This window comes from Oncorhynchus keta, chromosome 17, assembly GCF_023373465.1.
Source record: "Oncorhynchus keta strain PuntledgeMale-10-30-2019 chromosome 17, Oket_V2, whole genome shotgun sequence".
NCBI lineage: Eukaryota > Metazoa > Chordata > Actinopteri > Salmoniformes > Salmonidae > Oncorhynchus > Oncorhynchus keta.
Window position 1 is genome coordinate 52209000 of NC_068437.1, and position 22298 is coordinate 52231297.

The 22298-nt window shown below is 43.7% G+C and overlaps 1 protein-coding gene and 1 non-coding gene across 7 annotated transcripts; both read left to right on the forward strand.

Annotated features, from left to right (window-relative positions):
* Positions 1-179: 179 nt before the first annotated feature.
* Positions 180-21808, forward strand: LOC118396074 (nuclear receptor subfamily 2 group C member 1-A-like). 6 transcript variants are annotated; one of them, XM_052466521.1, is made up of 14 exons: positions 180-308; positions 1639-1764; positions 2894-3130; positions 5769-5847; positions 5942-6121; positions 6458-6626; positions 9473-9569; positions 13481-13674; positions 14483-14636; positions 16480-16601; positions 17233-17390; positions 17636-17773; positions 19498-19603; positions 20589-21808. In XM_052466521.1, exons 2-14 carry the CDS (start codon positions 1696-1698, stop codon positions 20758-20760), a joined length of 1875 nt encoding a protein of 624 aa, XP_052322481.1. In that variant the 5' UTR covers positions 180-308; positions 1639-1695; the 3' UTR covers positions 20761-21808. The 6 variants fall into 6 exon arrangements, with proteins under 6 accessions (XP_052322481.1, XP_052322480.1, XP_052322479.1 ...); XM_052466520.1 differs by having other exon boundaries at positions 306-455; XM_052466519.1 differs by lacking the exon at positions 180-308 and adding an exon at positions 315-459.
* Positions 18145-18278, forward strand: LOC118396783 (small nucleolar RNA SNORA70). Its single transcript, XR_004828265.1, has one exon. It is a non-coding gene; the product is annotated as a small nucleolar RNA SNORA70 (small nucleolar RNA).
* Positions 21809-22298: the final 490 nt, after the last annotated feature.

A 22298-nucleotide genomic window follows, 5' to 3' on the forward strand; every position in this document is an offset into this window, starting at 1 on the left:
AACATTAATGCGTCAAAACGAATGTAGACGTCAATAAATGCATTTTCTTTAGCTCCCAAAATATTTTACAATTGAGTACCAAGATGCCTTCGATACAGCGCCCCCTGTCAGTCATCAATGGTATCAACACATCATTGGATAGCACGGACCTTCGGTCCAGCCATGCCGGTGTGTCCAAGCTACTGCGCGTGAGCACCACAACGTGTTTTGAAAAAAAAAAAAAAGGTCACGAACTCTGACCCTGCCTGAAGCAGCAGCAGACAGAAACAAAAGCATTAAATTGATTATACATCGACACACAATAACAGGTAAGACAACTGAATTGTGCGCGTAAAAGCTCATATAAAAAACGACACGTTGGTCAACTCCGTCATGTAACACAAGGAGGAAGAATACATTTCCAAGCCAGCAGCCATTAGCTAACGGTTCCGGAACAAGACAGTGCACCAAAACCGGCAAGTAAGGATATTATATCAAAACCACACGGAAAAAGTCGGTGTTATGACACTAAACGTAATTCAAATCTGACCTTAAATCAAACAAATCGCTATTCGTGTGCCAGGTATTGGCTAAAACGTGTTGGCTGGGGTAGCGAGTGTTCAGTGTGAATCCTGTGCGCAGATGCTAAGTAACGTTAGCGATATTCAGACTAGCGCGAATAAGGCGTCTCGATTTTACCAAACTAACGTTTCTAAGTATGAACACAACCAGCTTGCAAAATGTTGAATTGTAACGGACTAACAATAACGCTTAAATCGTTGCAAATGTGTGCTATCTGAGCCTTGGTTTGCCAAACGCGATAGTCCCGCCGTTCGCTGCGTTGTCCTTATGGGCCTTGAACCCTATAGCGTTCTTTAACCCTTCAATGTTGACCTTTCACCGACAGGAAAAGAAATACCTTTTATCTTCCGCATCGATTTTAAATATCTACTAGACCGGAGCTTATTTGTTGTGCTTACACCCATGGCTTTTTTTAATGGTTAACGAGCTACATTTTTGTGTGATATTTATCAAACTTGGCGTAGAAGGCCAACAATGCAGAAGCTGGCTAACGTTAGCTTAGCACGCTAGGCCGTGCGACATTTGCACTTCACGTTGTGCGACACCGTTAACTAACGTTAGCAAGCTAACGTGTCAATAGTATACCAAGTTGTTCAAATAACCCAGCATCTCCCAAAAGTTAACTAGCTACTCAACATTTACTTTAACTCAAACCCTCTTCGCTCACGTAAGAAGCCATGCACTTCCTAGGTAGCTTCCCGTATTTGACTCCTTCTAGCTAAGTTAGCTAGATAGCTAGCTGAAGTTAGGACATGGGCACCTCAAAACATGTTTCACCGTCACATTTTAATGTCACGTGCACAAGTACAGTGAGATGTACAAATGTTGCTAGAACTGGCCCATGTTCAAACACATGTAAGGATCCCGTATGAGTCCCACTCTTTGTATGCATATACATACTGTTTCCTGATGTTGTCTTCCTTATGCAATGCACAACAAAACGCTTTCAATGCAGATTTGATCACCCTTGACTCTACTGAAACCTTGCTCTGATCACAACATATTTATTTTTTGATTATGAATACATACCCTTAAGTAACTACTAACTGTGTGAAACATTCCTTCACTCCACTGTAGTTTGATGTGCCTCATGGGGCTTTGATGTGAGCAGCAGAAGGAAACAGAATCGGCGTCATGGACAGACATACTCAGAGGATTCAGCTGGTCTCAGCTGACGGTGGCATGATGGGACATCGTATCCAGGTAATATAATGGACCAGGACCCTGAGACATGGCTGTAGACTCCTATGGCTTGACATCCATGTCTCAGGTCATCTCTTCTCCCTAGGTCAAGGCTTTTATGAGTCAACATATGCATGGCTAGTAGCTTCGTATGACTTCAAGGTTAGCAAGTAGCAGAACTAATAGCTTCAGGGTTGGAATCCATTAGAAAGGTATGGGCCACTATAAACAGAATACTGTTTATCATCAGCATTCAACAACCCTTAATGGAGCATATTAGCTTCAGACAGTATCCGGTTCCAGGGGTTGGAACCGGTTCAGGGAACAGATCGGAAAACAGAAAAATAATGCACATTTTCAAGGAACAGAAATGGAACCTGGAACAAAAGTGATCCATACTGTTCTGGAAAAGAACCGTAATTTCAAAAATAATGGGAACTGGTTAATAACGTTCTTTTACGTTAAAGGCATTTTTCTAATCCAATGTAAAAATGCAACAAAGCACCTATGCAAAGCCCTCACTTTGTCACTCAAAAATGTATTCCGGTATCTGTCTGCAAGCTGAAAATCTTTGCCTGTGTGTGTTTAGGCTACCTGCCCCTCCCCCATCCGAAACAGGCTACTATACTGACATTGCTAACGTGACTCATAAGATGGGGGGAGAATTTAGCTTCAGAAAAATGTATTAACTTAGCATTGACAAATTAAGGATACTGTAGCCCAAGTTGTCACGTTTCAAGTTGGATTTATTAACTACAAAAAGGTCAAACTTGTTTTTAATTCTGGTGCCGCTCTTCACCCACAAGTTAACAAGATGCCCCGTGTCAAGCCTCTCTCGCTCTTTCCCCACCCACAAAATGTCAGTCGCATCTTGCGCCATAGGTTACACTTGTCTGTCCATCACGCATGTAAACAACTAGCTTGCCTGCTCTATCTGTACTGATTGAAGTAATTGATTTTGGTTTCAAACTGGTTCAGAACTTTATTTTGCTGGTCGGAACAGTGGAACGGACCCCAAAAATAGTGGTTCTGTTCAGAATGAAACAATTTAAAAAATAAACGGAAACATATTAGCTTCAGACCCAAACCAACCTTGTTGGTTTCTGTAATTCTCATTTGACTTGACTTTTCTCCTCCCCTTCCCCTCCAGATCGTGACGGACCAGTCGACGGGCCAGAAGATACAGATCGTGACGGCGTTGGAGCAGGGTTCTGGTGGCAAGCAGCAGTTTATCCTGGCTAATGCAGACTACTCTACGCCAGGCAAGGTAATCCTAGCCAAGCAAGAGGCCTCGTCCCCGGGAAAGGTGATCCTGGCGGCCCAAGACGGTTCAGGGGTCAACCAGCTGCTGTTTGCCTCACCTGACCTGTCCGGCCAGCAGATCCAGGTAGAGCTCTTGACCTGCACCACCAATGATAGTCTAGTCAGCAAACATCAAACTGTATCCATGGAGGGTAGTTTCTACAGGTGTAGACAAGTCCCTTGTACTTGATTTGTCAATTCATGTCACTGACTAGTTTGGAACGCACCTGGTTGTTACCCATAAAGCCTAGTGGTCAAACAGGGAAAATGGTTCCATTTGTTTTTCCACCATTCATTTTTCCCATAGGGAGTTTAGGAAACACTTAAAATAAGGGCTGTGTTTAGTATAGGCGTGCCCTGGCGTGACGTTTTGATAACCGTGTAAATCTCTCGGACAAGGTGACTTTTGTCAATATATTCACCTCTAATATACTCTCAGATTCCAAAATGCTAATTCGCATCAATGTTGACAACATGCAAGACTTTAAATCCCTGCAGGCTCCTGCACGTCATCTCAAGCAGACACCTTTGCTAACGGGTATTGTGTCAATTTAAAACGTGCACAAGACTGTTCACAGAATTGTCACTTTTTAAAGAAATGTAGCCAATTATTCATGACTAAATTTAGCTAACATTAGATAGTTAATCCAGAGATTCTTACCTTTTCCTCGATTTGGCAGTCTCCTCCAGATCATTGTGGTATTTGTAGTTCTTTATGATAGCCACATTAGCAGATAATTAGCGTTTAGTTTTTGCGTGGAAAATACAGGTGACTACAGGTGACCTTGTCCTAGAGGAGGTTAACAGTTCTCAAAACGTCACGCCAGGGTAAGCCTATGTAACAGTATAACTTTAGACTGTCCCCTAGCCGTTTCACATCCGTTACGCCTACACGAAACACAGCCCTTATTTATAGGGTTTCTACAATCTCCTATGGGAAAGATGAATAGTGGAACAATTTCCTTATTTGACCCCCTAGGTTTTATGGGTATTATGACTCATACTGTGGTACTCCGTACCCTGTGGTGTTCTGAACAGAATGAGCCTATGTTTGTTTATTGTGAAGAACATTCTCCGTGGAACACGGACCTGAATGCTCGCATGACTTTCTATGGGCACTCAAATGATGCTTCTCTGAATTGCCCATTCAAAGCCTAACACTGTATGATTGGATTTTATAACTTAGCTAGCCATGTTGCTAATAGAACAAGCTTTCAAATGATGCCCACCTGACTCAGATTGGCATTTATAATGGGCTGTTTTTGGATTGCGTAAGCAAAAACAGTAATTGTGTGATGGTGGGGATGCAGGGTTGTGTTTCAACCTAAACAACTACAAGTGTGCTTTCTCTAGGATAGCTTAAAAAAACACCTTATGGTTGAAGACTCTTCTTTAAATCATAAAAGTTCATTGAAATTATGTAGGGACTGTGCACACTTTCAAGAGGCCACTTGAAGACACCAGTTTCTACAATGACTCAAACCCGTGTAATTTTTTTGTGTCTACAAATCTACACCACGTTTTCCAGGAATATTCTTATCACATTATTGAATATATATATGAGTATTTTCACATTTCTTTATCAACAAATGTGGTGAAAAATACAGTAAATGTAAAATGCACAAAACCAACTTGTGTAATGTTTGGATTCAGTCTTGTCAGGTGAACTTTACTCATTTTCCCAATCATCTCCAAACTCTTCACTTTCAATTACTACTTTTCTTATTTCTTCTGTAAAAGAAAAACATTTAAATGTAATACTAATAGAAGTTAAATGATACTCTAACATTAATATAATGGAAGAATCAAATACTTTTTATCTGGCTACAGACATTTACATTTTTACAATTGTGTAATTTACCAGACGCTCTTATCCAGAGCGACATACAGTAGTGGGTGCATACATTTTCATATTTGTTTGTGCTGGTCCCCCGTGGGAATTGAACCATCAACCCTGGGGTTGCAAGTGCCAAAACAGCTTCAAATTGGCTCGTTCATACCTCCTCTCCCCTGTAACTATTCCCCAGGTCGTTGCTGTAAATGAGAGAATGTGTTCTCAGTCAACTTACCTGGTAAAATCAATTTAAAGCAACAACACAATTTGAAGTCGTCTGGGGCAAAGTCCTACAAGCATTAGAAACAACATTGATTGTTGTGTGGATACAGTGGGAGCATGTGGGTCTGAGGAAGTGTGATGTCATTAATGTTTGTTGAAATGTATGTCATTGTTCAGTTGTCTGTTTTGTCTATGTATGTTTTTGTTGTGAAAAGGAACTGAAGTAAAATAGATATGTGTGTGAAGAAACATTTCATTGTAGCCCTATCTGTATAGGCCCCTACCCATGTGTAGATAAATGGTTAATTGGACACAGCTTGACAGGGAATAATAAGACCAGCAGACACTAGTTCCTCCATGGAATGAGTTTGACATCCCTGGTCTAGTCTTACTTTGTACATACTTAGACTATTTCTGTTAGTCACAAACGGCTGGTTTCCCTAGGGCAGATTAAAGCTACAATCTGGCCGTTTTGGTAATACAACTGATGGATGGGGTCACACCTCTCTAATCCAAATTAGCCAGCCCTCTGGATGAGACTGGCAGGCCATTTAGTCCAGGACTATGCTTAATCTGTGTCGGGGAAACAGGCCCTAAAAGTACCGTTAACATCTGATATGAATGCCTGTTTTTGCTCTTTTTTTGTGTGTGTGTGTTGTATTTCCAGTTTGTGACAGAAGGGTCAGACCAGGCACTTGCCAAGCCTGTGGTGGAGTACTGTGTGGTGTGTGGAGACAGGGCCTCGGGTAGGAAGGAAATACAGTTGAACTTGTACACGCACACATACAACCCTCTCTTCTCCTTGTGTGACTGACTCTGTTCCCTCTCCTCTTTACCCAGGCCGTCACTACGGGGCAGTGAGCTGTGAGGGCTGTAAGGGTTTCTTCAAGCGCAGCATCAGGAAGAACCTGGTGTATACATGCCGGGGGTCTGGAGAGTGTGTCATCAACAAGCACCACAGGAACCGCTGCCAGTACTGCAGACTGCAGCGCTGCATGTTCCTGGGCATGAAACAGGACTGTGAGTTACCTGCCTCAATCACTTACTGACGTTCACATACTGAAATATCATGTCGATCAAACGTGGAAATCAAGGAGTCGTGTCCTCTCTGTTTGTGTCAACATCTGCAGTGTTCCACAACACCCCGAGTTGCTTTATTAGACAACATGTTTGAGAGGGATCGGTTTGAGTAAGGTTGAGGTGCAGAATCGCTAATATTGATGCCATTATTTGGGATGTTTTTTTTGTAAATCAGTAATTCTGCCCAGTCTGACTGTAATGTAGTCAATCTGTGAATCAGCATGCACATTAGCTAGCATGGTGGATCATCCCCCCCTCCCCTTTCTGTCTGTGTAGCTGTCCAGTGTGAGAGGAAGCCGGTGGAAGTCTCCAGAGAGAAGTCTATCAACTGTGCTGCGTCTACAGAGAAGATCTACATCAGGAAGAACCTGTGTAGTCCCCTGGCTGCCACGCCCACCTTCGTCACTGACAAGGAGGCCGCCAGGTACTACAAGGAGACAGCCAGGTACTACAGCTGGCTTAAAGGGCCCCATTCACACTGAGCGACGACTGGGCCAACGACTAGCATCCCTACTCTGGACAGTTCATAGAATATGTGGACAATTACAAATACCTAGGTGTCTGGTTAGACTGTAAACTCTCCTTCCAGACTCACGTTAAGCATCTCCAATCCAAAATGAAATCTAGAATCGGATTCCTATTTCGCAACAAAGCATCCTTCACTCATGCTGCCAAACATGCCCTCGTAAAACTGACTATCCTACCGATCCTTGACTTTGGAAATGTCATTTACAAAATAGCCTCCAACACTTTACTCAGCAAATTGTATGCAGTCTATCACAGTGCCATCCGTTTTGTCACCAAAGCCCCATATACTACCCACATCTGTGACCTACCTGTATGCTCTTGTTGGCCGGCCCTCGTTACATATTCGTCGCCAAACCCACTGGCTCCAGGTCATCTATAGGTCTTTGCTAGGTAAAGCCCTGCCTTATCTCGGTGCACTGGTCACCATAGCAACACCCAACCGTAGCACGAGCTCCAGCAGGTATTTTTCTCTGGTCATTCCAAAAGCCAACACCTCCTTTGGCTGCCTTTCCTTCCAGTTCTCTGCTGCCAATGACTGGAACAAATTGCAAAAATCACTGAAGCTGGAGACTTATATCTCCATCTCTAACTTTCAGCATCAGCTGTCAGAGCAGCTTACCGATCATTGCACCTGTACATAGCCCATCTGTAAATATCCCACCCACCTACATCATCTCCATATTGTTATATATATTTTTTTCTTCTGTTTTGCACTCCAGTATTCTCTACTTGCATATTATCATCTGCACATCTATCACTTCAGTGTTAAGGCTAAGTTTAAATTATTTTGCCACTATGTCCTATTTATTGCCTTCCCTCCCTAGTCTTATTACATTTGCACTCACTGTACATATACAGTCAATAACACAATATAAAAATATGTTTGTTTATCCCATCTGTGTTGTTTCTGTCACACTGCTTTGCTTTATCTTGGCCAGGTCTCGGTTGTAAATCAGAACTTTTTCTCATCTGGTCTACCTGGTTAAATAAAGGTGAAATAAAATTTAAAAAACTCAAATGTATTTCAATTAGGAAGTTGGGTTGAAGTGGCTCATGAGGGTCGTACCAAACACAGCCTCAAAACGCACATAGGGCATACTCCTCCGTTAGCTCTGTGTGAGATGCATTGCCGGGTTAGGTGAGAATTCCATCTAGGGCACAGTTTTTCCAAAGTTATTTATCTGGATTTTGCTTATTGGACAGGATTAATTGCATAGAATGAATAGAACGGGAGTTGTTCGTCTGTTCTGTTCATTCTATTTCTATGCATTTCAAATCAAAATCAAATTTATTTGTCACATACACATGGTTAGCAGATGTTAATGCGAGTGTAGTGAAATGCTTGTGCTTCTAGTTCCGACAATGCAGTAATAACCAACGAGTCATCTAACCTAACAATTCCAAAACTACTACCTTATACACACAAGTGTAAAGGGATAAAGAATATGTACATAAAGATATATGAATGAGTGATTGTACAGAACGGCATAGGCAAGATGCAGTAGATGGTATCGAGTACAGTATATACATATGAGATGAATAATGTATGGTATGTAAACATTATATTAAGTAGCATTGTTTAAAGTTGCTAGTGATATATTTTACATCAATTCCCATTATTAAAGTGGCTGGAGTTGAGTCTGTGTGTTGGCAGCAGCCACTCAATGTTAGTTTTGGCTGTTTAACAGTCTGTTAAACATTTAATCTTATCGGCGAGCTGGATCACTTTTGAAAAAAGTGTGACCTAAAGTATTTTAACAAAAATATTACACACAAATGTCTACCTGCTCCTTTAACGTTACCTTGGTAACAAGGCCACTTGAGTCATCATGTGTGCCTGTGAGAATGTCGCTAAAAATCAACCAAGCTTGTGAACAAAACAATGTAATTAGCCAAGGAACACGAGGACCAAGTCTCACTTTAGAAGTTGTTCGAGTAAATTAGACCAACTTTTATGCCTGTGCCCATTGTGTCTAAAAAAATTTAAAATAAATCTTTCAGTGCCCCCCACAAAGGCAGTGTTGCTGCGCGAGGTGGGATAGCTCTAATGTTAGGATTCAGATTTCTTTGTGCATTACCAAAATGGCAGAAATACTTTAAAAACAGCTATCTGCAGCATTTATTTAGCTATAAATCACAACTGTCACTGCCCATACTTGACTATTTTTTATTAAAGCCTTGCACTGTAGAGCCCAGAGTGTTGCCACGCCAACGTGGCTGGCGAATTAGACATTCTTTACCGCCAATGCCAAAATCTACCCGTGTTTTGGCAGGTGGCGGGTGTTAATTTTAGGCTCTGATGCTATGGTTCTTTGTCCCCCCTCCCCCCCAAGTTTTCTGAGCCAAAAAAAAACATTTGAAATGATTATGGTTTAAATATTTTATCTGTTTGGGCTTCTTGCGGTCAATTTGCAGTGTATATATTATTAGTCATTACTTTCCGGCCCCCCGAAAATCCGCTCAAGAAAGGATCAACCCGTGGCTGACCCCTGCTTCAGCAGTGGCAATTGGCATAATAGGTCTCTCCTCCACTTCATCTGATTGGACAATACTTGACAGGTGAAAACAATATGGTGGTAGTAGCTCACCAGTTAGACTGGGGTTCACTTGATGGTTTTCATTCAGATCATTGCAGATGAAGACGAGGAGATGTGGAGAGCGTAAACAGAATGAGGACCACCTATTTTCACCAACCAACTGTGCAGCCATTTGAGATCTCTGTGATTGGAAGGTAGAATTGAAGTGTGTTGTTTGTGTTTGCAGGTCAGCCAGTTTGCTGGAGTCGAGCATGCTCCTGAACATCCAGCAGCCTTTTCCCAAGCTCGAGAACACCATCCTGGTCCCCACATCCCCTGAATCGGTGAGTAACTGCAGCACACAACAGATGGCTCGCTTTCATTTGGTAATTGCTAAGGCAGTGTTTCACAACCCTGGTCTTCCAGTACCCCAACAGTGTTTCCCAACCCTGGGCTTCCAGTACCCCAACATTCTTACAAGCACACATGATAATCCTCAAACCCTCAATGAGTTAAATTAGGTGTGCTTGTCCAAGGCTACAACACTGTGTTGGGGGTACTGGAGGACCAGGGTTGGGAAACAATGTTGGGAGTACTGGAGGACCAGGGTTGGGAAACACTGTTGGGAGTACTGGAGGACCAGGGCTGGGAAAGACTGTTGGGAGTACTGGAGGACCAGGGTTGGGGGGGATACTGGAGGACCAGGGTTGGGAGTACTGGAGGACCAGGGTTGGGGGTACTGGAGGACCAGGGTTGGGGGTACTGGAGGACCAGGGTTGGGGGTACTGGAGGACCAGGGTTGGGAGTACTGGAGGACCAGGGTTGGGAGTACTGGGGGTACTGGAGGACCAGGGCTGGGGGTACTGGAGGACCAGGGCTGGGAACACTGTTGGGGGTACTGGAGGACCAGGGTTGGGAAACACTGTTGGGGATACTGGAGGACCAGGGTTGGGAAACAATGTTGGGAGTACTGGAGGACCAGGGTTGGGAAACACTGTTGGGAGTACTGGAGGACCAGGGCTGGGAGTACTGGAGGACCAGGGCTGGGAGTACTGGAGGACCAGGGCTGGGGGTACTGGAGGACCAGGGCTGGGGGTACTGGAGGACCAGGGTTGGGGGTACTGGAGGACCAGGGTTGGGGGTACTGGAGGACCAGGGTTGGGAGTACTGGAGGACCAGGGTTGGGAGTACTGGGGGTACTGGAGGACCAGGGCTGGGGGTACTGGAGGACCAGGGCTGGGGAACACTGTTGGGGGTACTGGAGGACCAGGTTTGGGAAACACTGCTTGGGGATACTGGAGGACCAGGATTGGGGAACACTGTTGGGAGTACTGGAGGACCAGGGTTGGGAAACACTGCTTGGGGTACTGGAGGACCAGGGTTGGGGGTACTGGAGGACCAGGGTTGGGAAACACTGCTTGGGGTACTGGAGGACCAGGGTTGGGAAACACTGTTGGGAGTACTGGAGGACCAGGGCTGGGGGTACTGGAGGACCAGGGCTGGGGGTACTGGAGGACCAGGGCTGGGGGTACTGGAGGACCAGGGCTGTTGGGTGTACTGGAGGACCAGGGCTGGGGGTACTGGAGGACCAGGGCTGGGGGTACTGGAGGACCAGGGCTGGGGGTACTGGAGGACCAGGGCTGGGGGTACTGGAGGACCAGGGCTGGGGAACACTGTTGGGGGTACTGGAGGACCAGGGTTGGGAAACACTGCTTGGGGATACTGGAGGACCAGGGTTGGGGGTACTGGAGGACCAGGGTTGGGGAACACTGTTGGGGGTACTGGAGGACCATGGCTTGGGGAACACTGTTGGGGGTACTGGAGGACCAGGGTTGGGGGTACTGGAGGACCAGGGTTGGGGGTACTGGAGGACCAGGGTTGGGTGTACTGGAGGACCAGGGTTGGGGGTACTGGAGGACCAGGGTTGGGAAACACTGCTGGGGGTACTGGAGGACCACGTTTGGGGAGCAGGGTTGGGGGTACTGGGGGAGCAGGGTTGGGGGTACTGGAGGAGCAGGGGTTGGCGGTACTGGAGGAGCAGGGTTGGGGGTACTGGAGGAGCAGGGTTGGGGGTACTGGAGGAGCAGGGTTGGGGGTACTGGAGGAGCAGGGTTGGGGGTACTGGAGGAGCAGGGCTGGGGGTACTGGAGGAGCAGGGCTGGGGGTACTGGAGGAGCAGGGCTGGGGGTACTGGAGGAGCAGGGCTGGGGGTACTGGAGGAGCAGGGCTGGGGGTACTGGAGGAGCAGGGCTGGGGGTACTGGAGGAGCAGGGTTGGGGGTACTGGGGGAGCAGGGTTGGGGTACTGGGGGAGCAGGGTTGGGGGTACTGGAGGACCAGGGTTGGGGGTACTGGAGGAGCAGGGTTGGGGGTACTGGATGACCGGTACTGGAGGACCAGGGCTGGGGAACACTGCGCTAAGGGTTGGTATATTATCAAGAACATGTTCTTTCAAATCTGATCCAAAACATTTGCAAATAACAAAGTTGCCATTGTCAATAAAAAACACAACTAACATTCTTTAATAGATAGCTTTGTGTGTATTGTTCATTGGCATATGCGTTATTTGCAACATTTTCAAACACGATTCAACAGAGCATTTTCTAAACAGATTCCACAGAACATGATTGAGAATATAGCATTCTGTTGCTAATATGTCATTCTGACCTGGCTCCCTCAAGAACCTCCTACACAGTCTTTAATACAAAATGTGTGACAGACAATCTCCTGTGTACCCCTCTGTAGAATGACCTGGCTTGTCTGGATGACATTTACAACATCTAGCAATTCAATCTTAAAATCATGAAGCTGAAATGGATAAAGAAGCATATATACAGTTGAGATCGGAAGTTTACATACATTTAGGTTGGAGTCATTAAAACTCGTTTTTCAACCACTCCACAAATTTCTTGTTAACAAACTATAGTTTTGGCAAGTTGCTTAGGAAATCTACTTTGTGCATGACACAATTTTTCCAACAATTTTTTTACAGACAGATTATTTCACTTATAATTCACTGTATCACAATTCCAGTGGGTCAGAAGTTTACATACACTAAGTTGACTGTGCCTTTAAACAGCTTGGAATATTCCAGAAAATGTCACGGCTTTAGAAGCTTCTGATAGGCTAATTGACATAATTTGAGTCAATTGGAGGTGTACCTGTGGATGTATTTCAAGGCCTACCTTCAAACTCAGTGCCTCTTTGCTTGACATCATGGGAAAATCTAAAGATATCAGCCAAGACCTCAGGAAAAAAAATTGTAGACCTCCACAACTCTGGTTCATCCTTGGGAGCAATTTCCAAACGCCTGAAGGTACCACATTCATCTGTACAAACAATAGTATGCAAGTGTAAACACCATGGGACCACACAGCCATTATACCGCTCAGGAAGAGACGCCTTCTGTCTCCTAGAGATGAACGTACTTTGGTGCGAAAAGTGCAACTCAATCCCAGAACAACAGCAAAGGACCTTGTGAAGATGCTGGAGGAAACCGGTACAAAAGTATCTATATCCACAGTAAAACGAGTCCTATATCGACATAACCTGAAAGGCCTCTCAGCAAGGAAGAAGCCACTGCTCCAAAACCGCCATAAAAAAAAAAAAGCCACTGCTCCAAAACCGCCAATATTTTGAGAAATGTCCTCTGGTCTGATGAAACAAAAATAGAACTGTTTGGCCATAATGACCATCCTTATGTTTGGAGGAAAAAGGGAGAGGCTTGCAAGCTGAAGAACACCATCCCAACTGTGAAGCACGGGGTGGCAGCATCATGTTGTGGGGGTGCTTTGCTAGGAGGCCTACAAACCTGACTCAGTTACACCAGCTCTGTCAGGAGGAATGGTCCAAAATTCACCCAACTTATTGTGGGAAGCTTGTGGAAGTTTACCCAAAATGTTTAACCCAAGTTAAATAATGTTAAGGCAATGCTACCAAATACTAATTGAGTGTATGTAAACTTCTGACCCACTGGGAATGTGATGAAAGAAATAAAAGCTGAAATAAACCAAAGCTGAAATAAACCATTCTCTCTACTATTATTCTGACATTTCACATTCTTAAAATAAAGTGGTGATCCTAACTGACCTAAGACAGGGAATTTTTACTGTGATTAAATGTCAGGAATTGTGAAAAACTGAGTTTAAATGTATTTGTCTACGGTGTATGTAAACTTCTGACTTCAAGGAGATGAATAGATTTTTTTTTTTGTATTGTTAATAATGGAGCTGATTGTCCCTGGTGCCCCTCCTTAGAATGACCCGTGTCAGGACGACCTGAGCACGCTGGCCAATGTGGTGACGTCACTGGCCCACTTGAACAAGGCCCGGGAGATGAACGATGTCACCGACAGCAATGACCTGATGGGCGCGGAAGACACCCTTAGCAATGGAGACAGCTCCATGACGGATCTCCAAGGAGACGAACAGACTGCCTGTGACATCACCCGGTGAGGAGAGTTTTCATACAGAGTTTCTAACCAGGGGGAGGGTATTTTCTTGAAAATCGCTGTTTGTAAAATGTTTTAACACAAGGGGTAGATCTTTATAACTTAATATAAATTTTCCGTTTTCACATACACTGGTACTGTGCTGGAAATAATGAACATAAGGTTGAAAAGTGGTGGAATTGCCCTTTAAGGTTCCTAGTTTGACTTGCCGGGGGGGGCATGCTTAGTTAGGTTGTGCAAGACTCACTGGTTTCAGGTTTGCCATCAGAATAACCTGACTGTCAAGCTTGGGTTCTTAGGTAATGTGTTTCTTCTTCACTTTTTTATTTTATTTTATTCATTTAACCTTTATTTAAAGTAGGCAAGTCAGTTAAGAACTAATTCTTATTTTCAATGACGGCCTAGGAACAGTGGGTTAACTGCCTGTTCAGGGGCAGAACGACAGATTTGTACCTTGTCAACTCGGGGGTTTGAACTTGCAACCTTCCGGTTACTAGTCCAACGCTCTAACCACTAGGCTACCCTGCCTCCCAGATTGTTGAATCTCAGGTTTACAAATGAACCACATACTGATCAGATCTGTTCTTTTTTTCTATTCATCTTTCCTTAATCCCTCTCTCCTCACCTCCTTCTCAAAATGTATTGAAGGAGGTCTGAGGGGAGCGAACGGTTGAGCTGTAGCCGAGGAGATGATGGGGGTTTTGGACCAAGTTCCAGGAAAAGACTAGACCGTGGAGCCCCCTTAGGAATTATTAAGGGTCCTAAATCGTGAACTGACCTGTCCATTTTGACTCCCCCACCACCCCAGAGCGTTTGACACTCTGGCCAAGGCCCTGAACCCAGGGGACGGCTCAGCAGGAGACTCTCTGGAAGCCACCATGCAGCTGATGTCAGGAGACCAGTCTGGCCCCGTGGTGGAGCTGGAGGGGCCTCTACTCTCAGACAGCCATGTCCCCTTCAAGGTGAGGGTCTGGGGCCAATGCCCGTTACACCCAGTGTCCATCCCAAATGGCACCCTATTCCCTATATAGTGCGCTACTTTTGACCAGAGTCCAATGGGTCTGGGTTAAAAGTAGTGCACTGTATAGGGAATAGGGTGAAATTTGGGACACTACACTACTCAGCGGGACATGAGCTTACCATAACACCTGCTTTGAAAGTTCATTCAAATCAAATCTACGTTTATTTGTCACGTGCGCCGAATACAACAGGTGTAGTAGACCTTACAGTGAAATGCTTACTTTCTCCAATAGTGCATAAAAGGTATTAGGTGAACAATAGGTAGGTAAAGAAATTAAACAACAGTAAAAAGACAGTGAAAAATAACAGAGGGGCTATATACAGTAGAGGGGCTCTATACAGACACCGGTTAGTCAGGCTGATTGAGGTAGTATGTACATGTAGATCTGGTTAAAGTGACTGCATATATGTTGAACAGAGAGCAGCAGTAGCGTAAAAGAGGTGTTGGCGGGTGGTGGGACACAGTGCAGATAGCCCGGTTAGCCAATGTGCTGGTTGATCGGCCCAATTGAGGTAGTATATACATAAATGTATAGTTAAAGTGACTAAGCATATAAGATAAACAGAGAGTGGCAGCAGCATAAAGAGGGGTTGGGGGGGGTTGGAGGGGGGCACACAATGCAAATAGTCCGGGTAGCCATTTGATTACCTGTTCAGGAGTCTTATGGCTTGGGGGTAAAAACTGTTGAGAAGCCTTTTTGTCCTAGACTTGGCACTCCGGTACCGCTTGCCATGCGGTAGTAGAGAGAACATTCTATGACTGCGGTGGCTGGGGTCTTTTACCATTTTTAGGGCCTTCCTCTGACACGGCCTGGTGTAGAGGTCCTGGATGGCAGGCAGCTTGATGTACTGGACCATACACACTACCCTCTGTAGTGCCTTGCGGGGGTCTAAACCAGGATTAATAAAGTGTACTTAATTAATCAATCAACTTTCAGACTTGTCTCTAATGTCTAGGCCCATTCTTTCTCTCTCATGTCATGCAGTCTCTCTCTCTCTCTAATGTCTAGGCTCATTCTTTCTCCCTCTATTGCTACCTCTTGTTTAACATGTTTAGAATGGTTGGAGTAGTGATAGGCTGACATGTTTAGGATGGTTGGAGTAGTGATAGGCTGACATGTTTAGAATGGTTGGAGTAGTGATAGGCTGACATGTTTAGGATGGTTGGAGTAGTGATAGGCTGACATGTTTAGGATGGTTGGAGTAGTGATAGGCTGACATGTTTAGGATGGTTGGAGTAGTGATAGGCTGACATGTTTAGGATGGTTGGAGTAGTGATAGGCTGACATGTTTAGGATGGTTGGAGTAGTGATAGGCTGACATGTTTAGAATGGTTGGAGTAGTGATAGGCTGACATGTTTAGAATGGTTGGAGTAGTGATAGGCTGACATGTTTAGAATGGTTGGAGTAGTGATAGGCTGACATGTTTAGGATGGTTGGAGTAGTGATAGGCTGACATGTTTAGAATGGTTGGAGTAGTGATAGGCTGACATGTTTAGAATGGTTGGAGTAGCGATAGGCTGACATGTTTAGAATGGTTGGAGTAGCGATAGGCTGACATGTTTAGGATGGTTGGAGTAGCGATAGGCTGACATGTTTAGGATGGTTGGAGTAGCGATAGGCTGACATGTTTAGGATGGTTGGAGTAGTGATAGGCTGACATGTTTAGAATGGTTGGAGTAGTGATAGGCTGACATGTTTAGGATGGTTGGAGTAGTGATAGGCTGACATGTTTAGAAACTGTTCAAGTCTCCTATCTATTTATCTCTATCTCTCTGTCTCTAGCTGATGATGCCGTTGCCCATGCCGGAGTACCTTAATGTGAACTACATCTGTGAGTCAGCCTCGCGGCTCCTCTTCCTGTCCATGCACTGGGCACGCTCCATACCTGCCTTCCAAGCCTTGGGGTGAGTACCTAGCTACATGCGTACCGCTGTGATTCTATTAGTCTACATCTTATCTAATGTAGTTGTAAATATATATATATATATATTGGTCCTTCTGTAGCTCAGTTGGTAGAGCATGGCGCTTGTAACGCCAGGGTAGTGGGTTCGATCCCGGGACCACCCATACGTAGAATGTATGCACACATGACTGTAAGTCGCTTTGGATAAAAGCGTCTGCTAAATGGCATATATTATTATTATATATATATATCTGTTTATCACTAAGTCTTTTCCTGCCTACTGACCAAAGCCAGTGAACCAAAATGCAAATAAATGTTTTATCCTCTATGATTTAAAAAAATAGTGTGTCCACTGGTATTGTATCTGTTAAATTATCAAGTAAAAATATACATCATCATATTATATATACTTAAGAAATAAGGCCCGAGGAGGTGTGATATATTGACCGATTATCACACACCCCAGAGGTGCCTAACTGCTATTATAAACTGGTTACAAATGTAATAACAGCAGTAAAACTAAACGTTTTGATATACCATGGCTTTCAGCCAATCAGAATTCAGGGCTCAAACCACCCCAGTTTTATACATTTTTACAGATGTAATAAATCCTCTTAATTTCTATCTCTCAGTGGTCAGGATAATGACATTAACCTGATGAAGGCCTGTTGGAACGAGCTGTTTGCTCTGGGCCTGGCTCAATGCTCCAATGTCATGAACGTTTCCACTATCCTGGCTGCCATCATCAACCACCTTCAGACCAGCCTACAAGATGGTACAGGAGGTGATGGTGAAAATTTAATACAATTATTCATCATCAATATTTACAATAATTGCCAGCAAAGATGCTTTTAGGTTTTTCGGTGGGATTGGGATGAAGGGGAGGGAATGTTGTAAAACTTCATTTTCTATGTATTTCTGTTGGCTGATTATTTTATTATTGCCGAATAAAAGATTGATTACCTTTTTGTATTGTTGAAGTGTCTACAAAGCAGCATGTATTATCATGTTTCATTGACTTGTCCCCCTCTACAGAGAAGCTGTCCCCAGAGAGAGTGAAGCTGGTGATGGAACACATCTGGAGATTGCAGGAGTTCTGTAACAGCATGGCCAAGCTATCCCCTGACGTTTATGAATACGCCTACCTGAAAGCCATCATCCTCTTCAGCCCTGGTGAGTAGGGGGAAAGAGGGGCGAAGAGAGGAGCTTTAGAGGTTATTAATTATGGGATGTTGTCATGAAAGAACGAAGCATGATGCAACTCACTGCTGCTAGGGGGGGGGGAAATGATATCGTTGGCCACGTCCCAGAGCATTTGCAAAGAAAGAAGAAGAAAAAACAACCGCGCACAAAATCATCACACGACGCCCACCCGGCTGAGTGTTGAACACGTCACTAACCGCATCAATAGGATACAGTGTGACTGCTTGGAAGATTGGTCTGGAACACAGCCATTGGTTTAAACATGCAGACTGTGACTCTTATGCAGCGAAATGGCGGATTGTTCTGTGGATTTAAAAAAAAAAACAGTGTGTGTATCCCTGTGGCATATTAAGCCGCCCAGTCTCGCTGCCGGTGCGGTCCTGCTGTGCCATGGCTGCAGACAGTGACTCTGTGGTTGTGTATGTGGCCAGCTGGGAGGTGCTGGCTGCTTTTTAAGGGACCCACTGAGACGACACGCTGACTGGCTAGATTTCTATCACACTCCGTGAAAGATGAGTCAAGATGACCATGACTGTTGGGCTGCTTCGTCTTACCCTGGTGTCTGATGGGAAAACAAAAGAGAAGGTGCCTCTGTACATTCACACCTTCTTAGTGTAGCTGGGTGCTGCCAGTCAGCAAGGAGGGAGAGTGGGAAGAGAAGAAAACAACAGGCGAGACATTATTTTTTTTTACAGTTCTGTAACTACCTCAAAGACCTAGTTGTCTTCAGTACTGGTTGTGGGATTGGAGTCGTTTCATTATGTAAATGATGAGGGGAAAAGTGCTGATGAAAGAGAAAAGGAAGGATATGTGATGTGACGGGGAATTAATTGTCGGGGGGAAAAGTGCTGTAATTGGTTTAAACGTGTGCACCATATGCGTTGACATGGCGACTTGTTCTCTGTTACACACCACTTCTTAGTGTCGCTAGGTGCCTCCCTTTCAGACAACAGTGCCCAGATTCTCAGCAAATTATTTCAACAAAGTCAAGTAACTCGGTCTCCCTGTGGGTTAACTATGTACATAAAGGGAGAGTTATTATCAATACTGGAGAGTTGCGCCCTTTCCTTTTGTTGAATCTAATTGTTCTGTGTGTCTTTGCCAAGAAATGTTTGATATGAAAACGCCTACTGCAAAATATAGTAGACGACTATAGTGGAAGAGGATGGCGACTATAATCCGGGGGGTGTAACCCCCCCCCCCTCCCCCCGCACACATTCTGAAATTACATTTTTGTCCCAATCCCCCTCCCCCTCTCACATTCTGAAATTACATTTTTGGCCCAACCCCCTCTCACATTCTGAAATTACATTTTTGGCCCAACCACCCCCTCCCCCGGTTTTATTATTGGTATGTGATACAAAATGAGGCGACGGTGTGCCGAGCGGTTGGGTAGGTTGTTTTGGAGTTTATCCGACTGAATAAAACATGATCATAATTATGTCCCCGTCCCCCAGTTGAGCCCCGGACTATAATGAAGGACAACTATAAAACGATAATAGCGGTGAAATGGAAACATGCACACTGTCAAGGGACAGTTGTCTGGTAACTGTGGTGACTGACTCTGTGTTTCTCTTTGCTGTAGACCACATTTCCTTCTATTTAATGTGTGTGTGTGTGTGTGTGTGTGTGTGTGTGTGTGTGTGTGTGTGTGTGTGTGTGTGTGTGTGTGTGTGTGTGTGTGTGTGTCATAGACCACCCAGGTATAGACAACACCCTACAGATTGAGCGTTTCCAGGAGAAAGCCTACATGGAGTTACAGGATTATGTAACTCGGACCTACCCTGAAGACTCGTATCGGTCAGTAACATCTCATTACGCATCTCAATATAACATCTCAATATAACATCTCATTACACATCTCAATATAACATCACTACATCTCAATATAACATCTCATTACATCTCAATATAACATCTCAATATAACATCTCATTACACATCTCAATATAACATCACTACATCACAATATAACATCTCATTACGCATCTCAATATAACATCTCATTACGCATCTCATTACGCATCTCATTACGCATCTCAATATAACATCTCAATATAACATCTCATTATCTCAATATAACATCTAATATAACATCTCATTCAATATAACATCATCACATCAATATAACATCTCAATATAACATCTCAATATAACATCTCAATATAACATCTCATTACACATCTCAATATAACATCTCATTACACATCTCAATATAACATCTCATTACACATCTCAATATAACATCTCATTACACATCTCAATATAACATCTCATTACACATCTCAATATAACATCTCAATATAACACATCTCAATATAACTCAATATAACATCTCATTACACATCTCAATATAACATCTCATTACACATCTCAATATAACATCTCATTACACATCTCAATATAACATCTCATTACGCATCTCAATATAACATCACTACATCTCAATATAACATCTCATTATAACATCACTACATCTCAATATAACATCTCAATATAACATCTCAATATAACATCTCATTACACATCTCAATATAACATCACTACATCTCAATATAACATCTCATTACACATCTCAATATAACATCACTACATCTCAATATAACATCTCATTAAGCATCACTATATCTCACTGTACATCACTGGCAAAGCATTGTGCTCTCTATCGCTCTCTCTCTGTATCACGCTCTCTTTCTGTGTCTCTCTATTAAATTGTCAAATTCAAATGCTTTATTGGAATGTATGGATATATTGTCCATTTAATAACGTCCCTCTTTCCCCTCAGGTTATCCAAGCTGTTGCTTCGTCTCCCTGCCCTGCGGCTTATGAGTTCAGTGGTGACAGAGGAGCTCTTCTTCACTGGCCTCATCGGCAACGTTCAGATAGACAGCATCATCCCTTACATCCTCAAGATGGAGACCACCGACTACAACAGCCAGGTGGCCACTGGCGTCTGACCCCACGCCGACCCTGGTTTAACACGGCAACCGCCGACGTCACAAGGTCACCATGGTAACAGCATCCCCATGTTCACCTCGGCAACATCACCTGCAGGCTAACGGCCATGGAAACGTTAACATTCTTAAGGAGGGGGGTTAAAACTGCAGTGTCGTGTTCTGTAGGGCACACCATTAGCAAAACGTTTTGCGATGGACAATGAAAAGGAACATTTATTTTATTGGACAAGTTCAGGTAATTAACTGCCTGTTTTTTGTTTTGTTTGTTTTTTTCCCCTGTTTTTGACCATTTTCTTTTCCGTTTGGTGCCAACTGAACAGGAACCAGTTTGGTTGCATTTTGACCAGCTTCCCTCAACAGAATCTAAAGGTTTTCTCAATGGAATCTGATGATTTACTTCCTCAATGCTGAAACAATCCTCCTCTTTGTCCCCTCTCCGAATAGCTCAGAAGACTATTTAATACACACAGATCGAGGTTATAGCTGGCTTGCTTATAGCATTGTCCATTCACGAAATGAACTTTGAATCCAGTCAAGCATCGTAGGGCTTTTTTTATTCATGTGTACAGCATTATTTTATTCTTCCTCCTTTCATTTTGTCTTTTGATGAGTGAACGGACAGAGGAGCCGTTTTCTTTTTTTGTTTCTTTCAACAGCTCCCTCATTTGCTTTCAACTTGCGCTTTTTTTATTTTGTAAAAAATTGAATTGAGGTTGTCATGATGATGATGATATTTGGTCAGTGTATTAAGGTTATAACCGTTTTTTAGATGTTATAGTTTGTTTGCCAGTCCGAAGGAACAGGCTTGCATCATGAGTCGTCTCTTGAACGTGGAACATATGGAATATGCAACATGTGGAACTCATAGAATCATATGTGTGGTGTGTGTATGTGTGTGTGTATATATATATAAATATGTATATAGAAAGAAATGAAGAAAAAGCTATCATTGGCAATAGCTTATTACAAGAATTCCAGCTTTTGGACATGTACATGTAGTTACTAAAACAGTTGTGAAGTCAGTTGAAAATAAAATTGAAACTTTCAATGGTCAATCACATTTATTTTACAATAAATTTGAAGGAAAAAAATCGCCTTTTCAATTAGGTGTTTGCATTTTTATGATTACTGCATTAGCTTTCCATATCGAAGGGGAATCGTGTTATGGTGTCACTTGAGCGACAGAAGATACTTCTGTGTACGTACTGGATGTGGCCACTCCTTCAGATTAGTGGATTCGGCTATTTCAGCCACACCCGTTGCTGACAGGTGTATAAAATCGAGCACAAAGCCATGCAATCTCCATAGACAAACATTTTTTTTGCAGTAGTTGTGGCCTTACTGAAGAGCTTAGTGACTTTCAATGAGGCGCCATCATAGGCTGCGACCTTTCCAACAAGTCAGTTTGTCAAATTTCTTCCCTACTAGAGTGGACCCGGTCAACTGTAAGTGCTGTTATTGTGAAGTGGAAACGTCTAGGAGCAACAACGATTCAGCTGTGGAGTGGTAGGCCACACAAGCTCACAGAACGGGGAATG

What these genes read in the sequence shown, in the direction of transcription:
- LOC118396074 (XM_052466521.1), top strand. Translation starts at nt 1,696, where the DNA reads ATGGACAGACATACTCAGAGGATTCAGCTGGTCTCAGCTGACGGTGGC. An exon ending in CCTGCCTTCCAAGCCTTGGG is followed by an intron (nt 16,602 to 17,232) that starts GTGAGTACCTAG and finishes TCTATCTCTCAG; the next exon opens with TGGTCAGGATAATGACATTA. An exon ending in TACCCTGAAGACTCGTATCG is followed by an intron (nt 19,604 to 20,588) that starts GTCAGTAACATC and finishes CTTTCCCCTCAG; the next exon opens with GTTATCCAAGCTGTTGCTTC.